The sequence below is a fragment of the Anomalospiza imberbis genome, chromosome 14, assembly GCF_031753505.1.
Source record: "Anomalospiza imberbis isolate Cuckoo-Finch-1a 21T00152 chromosome 14, ASM3175350v1, whole genome shotgun sequence".
NCBI lineage: Eukaryota > Metazoa > Chordata > Aves > Passeriformes > Viduidae > Anomalospiza > Anomalospiza imberbis.
This window is the reverse complement of record NC_089694.1, coordinates 9,178,696-9,187,632: the sequence shown is the minus strand read 5'-3', so window position 1 is coordinate 9,187,632 and position 8,937 is coordinate 9,178,696. Positions and strand designations below refer to the sequence as shown.

The window sequence follows — 8,937 nt, the reverse complement described above, 5'->3', positions numbered from 1 at the left end:
GCTCCCGCCCCGCTCCCGCCCCGCTCCCGCCCGGCCGGGAGGGCACCGGAAGCCGCCGGAAGCGCCTCCGCTTCCGCCATGGCGCCCGCGTCCCGCTCCCGTTCCCCGCCCGCCGCCAGCTCCGAGCGCCGCGGCCGCCGCTCGCGGTCCCGCTCCCACTCCCGGTCCCGCGAGCGCAATGGCCCGAGGCGCCTGAGCCACCGGCGGAGCCGCAGCCGGTCCCGGAGCCCCGGCGCGCCGCGCTCTTCCGCGCACCACGGGCACCACCACCACGGCAAATGGCCCGAGTACTACGAGAAGGAGAAGGAGGAGATCCTGCGGCAGAGGTGAGCGCCGGCGAGGGGCCGGGCCTGCCCTGCCGGGCCCCGCTCCGCGCGGAAAGGACGGCGCTCCCGGGAGGGGCGGGTGCCGCGGGCCGGCGGGGCCTGGTTCTCCACGGCCCCGTCACGGACTGTCAGCCCCTCACGGGCTCTCCGTGCGTTCCCCGCGGGCAGGGCCGCCCGGGGGCACGGGGCTCGGCTGGAAGGGGGTGACAGCTGCTAGCGCCGATCCTCTGCAGTGTGCGGAGCTCTGCTGCCACATGCCCTGCGAGCTTGCTCCTTGCTCCGAGTTGTTTCTTATCCTTGCTCTAGCTGCTTCAGGCGATCAGAAACACTAACGTGTAGGACTTAAAATATTTGTGTGCTGGGTGTTGCAAACTAGGTGTCAGTGTCAGTGTTTTCCTTTACAGGAGACTCAATGAGAGAGAGAGAATTGGAGAACTGGGGGCACCTGAAGTCTGGGGACTGTCACCAAAAGTTCCTGACCCAGAGTAAGGCATATTCTTTCTTCATGTTTTTAATGATATTAATTACATATCGGTTCAGTTTGTAAAAATGCTTTATCCCTGCATTAGTCGTGGTGTCACAATACTTATTGTATCAGTTCCTTTCTGAAGCAGCATAATGAGATTACTGTTTTTTTAACAAAATAATTCCAACATACCAATTATGCAATATGTGATTTATTGTAGATGAGATGACGTGTTGTGGTTCTGACAGCAGTTCCCAGGCTAAATTAGCTCTTTGATATTTTACTCCCTTGCAAGGATTGACTCAAAATGTCTTTGGTCATATGTATACCTTTGATCTTGAGTACAACTAAACAGATTTTAAATAGCAAACTGTTATTTTATTCAGTTCTGATGAGCACACACCGGTAGAAGATGAAGAGGCAAAATCTAAGAGTAGTTCTTCAGATTCCAGCTCAGAAGGTATTTTGTTTGGCTTGCACAGCTTTTTTGAAAATGGGAAGCTACGGCAGCTTAGAATCTGCTGCTGCTTGCAGGAGGTTCCCTGGCTTAGATGGGTGGAAGTGGTTGGGGTGAGCTCCCGCTCAAAGAAGAGCATTGCTTTGGGAAGGTCAGGGAATATATATGGAACCAGATGTTCTTTGTTCTCTAATGTTATGTTTAAAAACATTCCAGAGGAAAAGAAGAAAAAGAAGAAGAAAAAACAAAAGAAAAAACGTAAAGCATCCAAAAGAAAGCGCAGGAAACATTCTGAGGACAGCGACAGTGACTCAGAGTCTGAGCAGAACTCCAGTGGTAAGACAAGAGGGTCTCAGCTTGCAGTCTGGCCTCAGGAAATGGGATTTTTGAATTTAGCATCCAGTGGGCCTCTCATGCCAGAGATCTGTTTGATATGTTCTCCTATCGACCAGTACTGCAGGGACCTTTCTACTAACACTTTCCCAGTATAAACCAGTCCCATCAGGATGTGTACTAGGGCATTCTGGTGGAGGCAGTTAGTGCTGGGAATAGGCTCAGGGTTAGGGTAGTGGTTAGGTTAATGGGTAGGGGTAGTGGTTAGCGTAATTCTTAGCAGCAGGGTTAGGGGAGTGGTTAAGCTTAGGGTTAAGAGAGCAAAAGAGCCTATGGCTCCAGGAGTACTGGGACTGGAAAAAGCGTGTCAAGGCAATACCAGCAAGGCCCCAGCATTGCTGTTCCTACATCTTTCTGACCTGGAAAAGCCATATTATTGAGTTTGGGTTAGGGCTTAGAGTTAGGGTTGAGCGAGTCACAGAGCCTGCAACTCCAGGAACACCGGGGCTGGAAAAGGCATTCCAAGGTGATCCCAGCAAGGCCCCAACTGTGCTGCTCCTACATCTTTCTGATCTTGACCACCACCCCTGGTGATGGGGTTAGGCTTAGGGTTAGGGTTGAGAGAGTCAAAGAGCCCACAGCTTCATGAATACTGGGGCTGTAAAAGGTATCCCATGTTATTCACAGGGCAGTAAACTACTTAGTTATAACTAATAATTTCATTTTGATAATACATACACTTTCTTTTTTCAGATGAAGATAAAAAGAAAAGCAAGAAGAGGAAAAAGAAGAACAAAAAGTAAGTGTTGTGGTTGCTGTGTCATTTTGGCTGCTGTTGGCTGGAGGGCAGCTCAGTTTCCTTCACAGGCCCTAAGGGAGCCTGAGGACCTTAGGTCATTTGCAAGAGCTGGCAAATAATATTAATTTGACAGATTTTATTTAAATCTACACAATTGTGCAGCACAAACAACTCCCTGAAAGTCAAAATAGAAAGTCAAAATAGAACATATATATTGTCTTAGCTTTGGTGTAAAGTGTTTTGTATGAAACAGCAGACAGCCATTCTTCCAGGTGGAAGTTGCCTTAAGAAACTAATTATTTGAGTATTATTCCAAGCACCTTCTTTAATCTTAAATCTTGATAAATAGCATGTCTGTCTGGCTTTATCACAGGAAGAAGTATAAGAAAAAGAAAGCTAAGAAGAGCAGGAGGGAATCCAGTGATTCAAGTAGCGAAGATTCCGATGATGAAATGCTTCAAGGGGATGATCTCTGGATAGAGAGATCAAGTAGGTTCACCTGACTTGAAACTTGGATGGAAACTTCTTGATGTCCTTTTTGTGAATTTGTTGTTAGGTGTTGCTGACCTGTATAACCCTTCTGATAACAAAGAACAATGGACACAAGATTAATCTTCTTCATTACTTGATTGTTGCAGAAAATACTGAAGCTGATAGTTTGATTGGACCAGAGGCTCCCAAAACTCATGCATCTCAGGACGATAGGCCTTTGAAGTGAGTAACCAGCTCTAATGGTACTTTGATCAAATCAAGTAAATCAAGTGTGAAAGTTATTGTTCAAAAGGGCTGTTGCAACAATAAGGCATGCAGAGGGAGAAATGCTGTGCCAGAAACTCACAGACAGAAGTTCCAGTGGTGCTAGGCTTTCCCCTGGCCTGAATTTGGGTAGAAGAGTCTGGTTTATGCTTTTTTGCCTTGATTCCTAGAAAAATCAATTTTAATTGCCTTTATTCTAAAGATCTGCAGTATTGCAACTTCGTAGCGTCATTAGAATGAACTCAGCTGATAAATTAAGACATTGTTGCCATAAGGAAGAAACAGGCCAATATGTGGGAAAGAATAAGTGTGTTCAAAAACGCAGCTGTATACAGTAGTGAAGAGGGAAGATGGATGTTTAGCTCAGGCTCTCTCTATCTGAAACTACTGAAATCACCACTTGTGTTTTTTAGCTATGGACATGCCCTCCTGCCCGGTGAAGGTGCAGCCATGGCAGAGTACGTAAAAGCAGGGAAACGCATTCCCCGCAGAGGTGAAATCGGCTTGACAAGTGAAGAGATCGCTTCGTTTGAGAGCTCCGGTTATGTCATGAGTGGCAGCAGGTATGGTTTTGATGATGGCAGTGGTTCAGTGGAATTTTCAAGAGCTGCTCTCTCTTCTGGCTGAACAGTAGACTGCTTCCAAGCTCTACTTGCAAGCATGGAGGAGAAGGTGCTCTGCTTGCAATAATCTACACTAAACTCCCCATTGCTAGAGATGGATAGTGAGTTTTTCAAGGACACTTTCTCCTCAAGAGCAAAAGTTCTTCACAGGCAATACTCTTCTAATTATTTCAAATGAAGAGGTGCTTATGTCAGGTGGCTCAAAGGTGGTCTGTTTGGACAGCCCTGGAGATGTGCTGTCCCTTCAGCAGGAGACAGATCAATGTGTGAGAGGTTGGCTGCACTTTTTTCTCTATGATAACAGGAATCTCACTTAAATTTTGGTGAGCCAGCAGCTGACACCCTGGGGGTAGGGGAGGCTTTTGGCTGACTGCCTGGAAACAGACACCCTCAGAAATCAGTTCCTTGCTCTGCCACACTCCTTCCTGGGAAGGTTAGTGTGCAGTTTGGATTATCTAGTTCAGGTATCTGTTTTGCCAGTTGGCAGGGTCAGCACAAAAGATTAAGATACCAACTTTAAGAACTAAGTATAATTTGCTACCGTGCAAAACTGCAAAGAATTACAAAGGATAAGCTAAGTAATGCACCTAATCATTACTGCAAAAGATTGCCTAGAGTGATTAAGAAAAATAAATCACCAGTTACCCTGATGCTTTACCATCATCCAGATCTGCACATCAGCTGGGGAGCCCCAGTCACAGCAAAGGACTGGAGAACCATTCCTGGAAATTCCTATGTGGTGTGTCCACCTGTAGGCGAGGCCTCCATCTTCACTGTGAGAGGGCCCAGCTTTTAGACTGTAGAATAAACAAGCTTACACAACTTCTAGTGCAGGAACATCTGGTTTCATCCTCCTCTTGGGTTCCACCCAAAGCCTGGGCAGGGCTCAAGGAGGAACCAAGGGAGCTGGATTCGATCATATACCTTCAAACAAGGCCACATGTCTGATTTCATGCCTTTGTCTGGCTTCGAAATGCAGAAAGATAAAATATATTCTTATCACACATTTCACTAATGGTCATGTATATTACCTTAATGAGTGGATACAAATATAACATTTTGTGGGAAGGTTCATCTAGAGGTCAGCTTTGGCTCAGGACCTGTTGTTCAGGCCTTGGTACTTCAGTATGTTTATTTAAAGCCCCTGAACATGTTCAGGCCAGTTGATGGCTGGAGGCTGTGCCAGGGCACTGACACCCCCTGCCCACGCTGATGTACCCCGTGTTCTTCCCCACAGACACCGGCGCATGGAAGCTGTGCGTCTGCGGAAAGAGAACCAGATCTACAGCGCAGATGAAAAGAGAGCTCTGGCATCCTTCAACCAGGAGGAGAGGAGGAAACGAGAGAATAAGATCCTCGCAAGCTTTCGAGAGATGGTCTACAGAAAGACTAAGGGCAAAGAGGAAAAATAATGCTTCATTTGAGCTGTACACCATAGCTTGCACTACATGGCAGCTAACGCAGTCCAGCTGAGATTTGAAGAAAGCTGCAGGTGCTGCAGCACCTTTCACCCAACAGGGCCAAGCCTCAGGAGTGGATTACTTGTGTCAAGGAAACAGAGTTATTTTCATCAGATTTTCTTGAATGGTTTGTTTACCATCTACAAGGAATCCCTGTAAAGAGAAAGGCTACAAGGCAGGAACAGGCGGGGAAGATTAGAGGTGTCAATGTTCTGCACTCGCTTTGAATCTGACAAGCCAAAGGATCCCGTGGGAAGGTTTTGTTACCTAATGCCAATAAGTGTGGGGTTTTTATTCCATTTATTTTTATTAATCATTGGATCATTTAGCTTGGGAAAGACCTTTAACAAGCTATTAGCACCAGTATCAAAAATGAAGGAACTCCTGAGTTCCTGTTTTGAGATCCAGGACAGCCCACTATTTCTTCACATCTTTTAAATTTAGGTTTTTCTTCCAAACACTTGAGTTTGGTTTGCGATTCAAACCACACGTGTATATATTTTGTAAATGAGTTTGTAATTTAATACAGATGGGCTTCAGTTACTTTAGAGCAAGCAGATGGCAACTGAGGTGTAAAGTAACAGTTACAGGAGGGTCTGATCTCCATCCACTGAAACACATGGTGAAGAACTCAGTTGCTTGCTTCTTTTTCTCCTATGTTATACATAGGCATCAGTGCAGTGGGGTGCAGTGATTGGAACCCCTGGATGCACACAGGTGTTAACAAGGATGTATCTTCCAATTTCTTTGAAATGCTTTTCTTTATGGAAGTGTTCTAGATTAAACCCTTGTTTTAACTCCTGTAGTATTTTACTTTGGTCTGTTTCAGCAGCATTACATGGCTTGCTTTAAACTCTGCTTGGAGGCTTTGCTCAAGCAGTGCTTATCTTTGATTCATCTGCATATTTCCAAACATATCTCCTGGAACTTCTTTTTCTCAAATGTTTTTTAAAACAAAATGGTTTTGAGAAATGGGTTGTTTCTTTTTTGTTCTCTAATTTTTTTGTTCCTCTAAGTCTAGCAGCAGAGATGTCTTGTATATTTGTATCAAGAAAATAAAAGTCCTAAAGTCCTATAATGTTTTCCCCGGAGTTCCACAGACCTGGCATTCACAAACAGCAAATCCTGCCCGGCTGCCTCTTCCCATTTACACTCTGGAACCTGGTTCCATCCTGCTGTCCCCACCCGTACCTCCCAGGGACTGTCACACACAGCCAGCTGCCATGACAGGACATAGATGATTTTGCACAGGTTCAATGCTTTTTATCTATTCACAAAGTTGAAATGCTGCTAAGGAAGAACTTCTTTTCCTTCATGTTTATTTGGTTCTCCACAACAGAGAATTGGTAATGGTGAATTGGAGCTGCTCATCGGGAAGCAAGTCTTTCTGCACACAGTATTTTATTTTCAATTATGTCCTGAAGCCACTTTTCTCTAAACTGACACTGTTCTGGCCTGGAGAATGGAATAAAAAGAAGGTAGATTGTAAGCACAATACTGAATCCAAGTTTGGCCAGGTGAGAGCTGGCCTTTATCCACCACGTAAGGCTATCTGCTGCAAAAGAGCCCCCCACCTAGACCCATGTAAAGCAGGAGAAATTTCTGATAATGCAGATGCCCGCAGGGTGGTTATTCATGCCTCTGGGGGTGAAGCTAGTGATAAGCAGGTTCATTTCACAGAGCAAGATTTTGACAACTTCCACTCCTTTGCTATTATTGTAAACTTATTTGCATCAAGTTCCCTGTTTGGTTTTGGAATGGAAAAGCTTGCTAAAACAGAAGAGTAATAACATTTACCTCCGAATCAGCCTGCTGGACTCCAGTCTGTAGAACACCTCCACAGGTGCAGTCTGCAACACAGCAGAGACAGGGCAGAGGCCATGTACAGCCCCTCAAAAAGCAGAAATTGTAATTAAGTGAGAGCTACTATTTACTTTAAAAATAACCTGGATATTTGGTTGGGGCAGAAGGGAAGATGCTGCTTAGGGACTGGCTGGACATTGGTTGGCAAGTGGTGAGTAATTGTTTTCATTTGCACCACTTGTGTTTCATAGGGTTTTTCCTCTGTTTTTATTTTCCCCAGTTTGTTACTATTGTTCTATTTATTTCTTAATATTATTACACTTTTTCTACACTTTCAATTCTCTCCCCCATCCCATGGTGGTGGGGAAGGAGTGAACAAGCAGGTCTGTGATGCTTAGTTACCAGCTGGAGGTTAAACCACAGAATATTATTTGGGGATCCATAGCTGTTAAGTAGAAACACTGAGGTTCAGTATGACTTAAGCCTGGAGGTAAGAAGTTTACTCAGTGCAATTCATTTCATTTTTCTCTTGGGTTGCAAGAGTTCGTTGTACAGGGGCAAATTTCAAGCTGATCAGGAAAGGGATTCTGAGACAGCTGAAGAGCAAAGTGTCACTCCCTCTCTACTGGCCTTTCATTCTGTAACTCACCTCTACTCAGCCCTTCTTACATCTGTCCAGAAGAATTGTTGCTTGGAAAGGGAAGATGGCAAGATCAGGAAGGCAGAGGTAGGATCCTGCCAGATTCTGTTTGTCGAGTTCTGTTGGTCAAAGATTTGGGAACTAACGCAGCCTCCTGCTCTGTGCCTTGCTCCCCTTGCCATCCGATGGCATGTTTCTATTAGGCCACATCTAAATCTCCTGCCATTTTCTGGACACGTCCAGGCCTTGTCAGCATCTCACAAGAGCTGCTGGCTCCTCGCCAGCCTCTCCACTCTCCTGGCACTTTCCTGCCTCAGGAATGCCACTGTACTCTTGTCCCCTAAAGGACTAGTCCATCCACACCATTTCTGAGTACTTACGTCAGGTTTGAATTTGGAGATCGCTATAACGAAGTAGACACTCGCTGTTGCTCGTGGGATGGGTTTTCTGCGTGTTGGGAGGCCCCAGCAAGCTCTGTAATGGTACCTCTTGCTGTCCTTAAGTTCTTCTTCCTCGAGAAATTCTGAGTGGTGAAGCCAGCTTTCATGAATGTCCCATGTCTGTTGAACAAACACATCACACTAAGACTCCCTATGTCTAGTAGAACTGACTTGAGGGTGGTGCTAAAAAGGAACAGAGGTGCTCTCCTTTAAATTTTCATACTTCTTAACAGTGAGAAAGTCTGGCCTTCCTAAGTGGATGGAATTGTGACTCACAGAAATTAGTTCTTCAATTTGCTGCTGTCCTCTCTCCACTGTGAAGTTCCTGGCTGTGGTCCACGGGATATTTTTGATGACATGCTTGCTTTCTAAAACGGATAAAATGCTGACAAATCCTCCTGAAAAGGCTCCAACACATTCCAGTAGAGCAAACACAATACCTTTCTCTTTTTCCTTGGCCTCTGGAAGACATTCCTCTGTACTGCTTCTCTCATCTTCCCGGGGGATGTGATCTTTTTCCTCACTGGCAGCTTCTTCCTTTTCCTCGTCCATTGGCTTCACCTTTAGAGAGATAAACGCACAAACATTGAGCGAGCCCTGGTCTGAGAGCCGCAGGAACACGGCGAGCGGCGGGCAGTCCCTCACCGCGCCTGCTTCGTAGCCCGGCCCTGCTCACCCCGCTTGGCGCTCCCGGGGCGGCGGCTGCTCCTCCCCCGCTGCCCCGGCCAGGCCGGGGGTCCCCAGGCGCGGCGGGGGGGCGTCGGAGCCCGGGGAGCTGTGCCCGGGCCGGCGCCGTCCCTGCCGCGGTGCGCGGTTACCGTGGCGAGGCCGCGC

At 46.4% G+C, this 8,937-nt stretch overlaps 2 protein-coding genes across 2 annotated transcripts; one reads left to right on the top strand and one right to left on the bottom strand.

Annotated features, from left to right (window-relative positions):
• The first annotated feature begins 16 nt into the window (after positions 1 to 16).
• Positions 17 to 6,025, top strand: NKAP (NFKB activating protein). Its single transcript, XM_068204848.1, has 9 exons — positions 17 to 326; positions 731 to 811; positions 1,179 to 1,252; positions 1,466 to 1,585; positions 2,336 to 2,381; positions 2,755 to 2,870; positions 3,020 to 3,095; positions 3,551 to 3,700; positions 4,998 to 6,025. The coding sequence occupies exons 1-9, from the start codon at positions 79 to 81 to the stop codon at positions 5,170 to 5,172; spliced, it is 1,086 nt and encodes a 361-aa protein (XP_068060949.1). The 5' UTR covers positions 17 to 78; the 3' UTR covers positions 5,173 to 6,025.
• Positions 6,026 to 6,526: 501 nt separating this feature from the next.
• AKAP14 (A-kinase anchoring protein 14) lies at positions 6,527 to 8,852 on the bottom strand. The gene is made up of 6 exons (XM_068204852.1): positions 8,780 to 8,852; positions 8,544 to 8,664; positions 8,380 to 8,471; positions 8,044 to 8,223; positions 7,018 to 7,070; positions 6,527 to 6,675 (listed from the first exon to the last, which is right to left on the bottom strand). Exons 2-6 carry the CDS (start codon positions 8,653 to 8,655, stop codon positions 6,588 to 6,590), a joined length of 525 nt encoding a protein of 174 aa, XP_068060953.1. The 5' UTR covers positions 8,656 to 8,664; positions 8,780 to 8,852; the 3' UTR covers positions 6,527 to 6,587.
• Between the last annotated feature and the right edge of the window lie 85 nt (positions 8,853 to 8,937).

Excerpts from the sequence above, each read along its gene's own strand:
- NKAP (XM_068204848.1), top strand. The coding sequence starts at position 79 with ATGGCGCCCGCGTCCCGCTCCCGTTCCCCGCCCGCCGCCAGCTCCGAG. Across the intron at positions 1,253-1,465 it reads TTCAGATTCCAGCTCAGAAG|AGGAAAAGAAGAAAAAGAAG; the intron begins GTATTTTGTTTG and ends AAAACATTCCAG. Across the intron at positions 2,871-3,019 it reads TCTCTGGATAGAGAGATCAA|AAAATACTGAAGCTGATAGT; the intron begins GTAGGTTCACCT and ends TGATTGTTGCAG.
- AKAP14 (XM_068204852.1), bottom strand. The coding sequence starts at position 8,655 with ATGGACGAGGAAAAGGAAGAAGCTGCCAGTGAGGAAAAAGATCACATC. Across the intron at positions 7,071-8,043 it reads TCTCCAAATTCAAACCTGAC|ACTGCACCTGTGGAGGTGTT; the intron begins GTAAGTACTCAG and ends GCTGTGTTGCAG. Across the intron at positions 6,676-7,017 it reads TCCAGCAGGCTGATTCGGAG|GCCAGAACAGTGTCAGTTTA; the intron begins GTAAATGTTATT and ends TCCATTCTCCAG.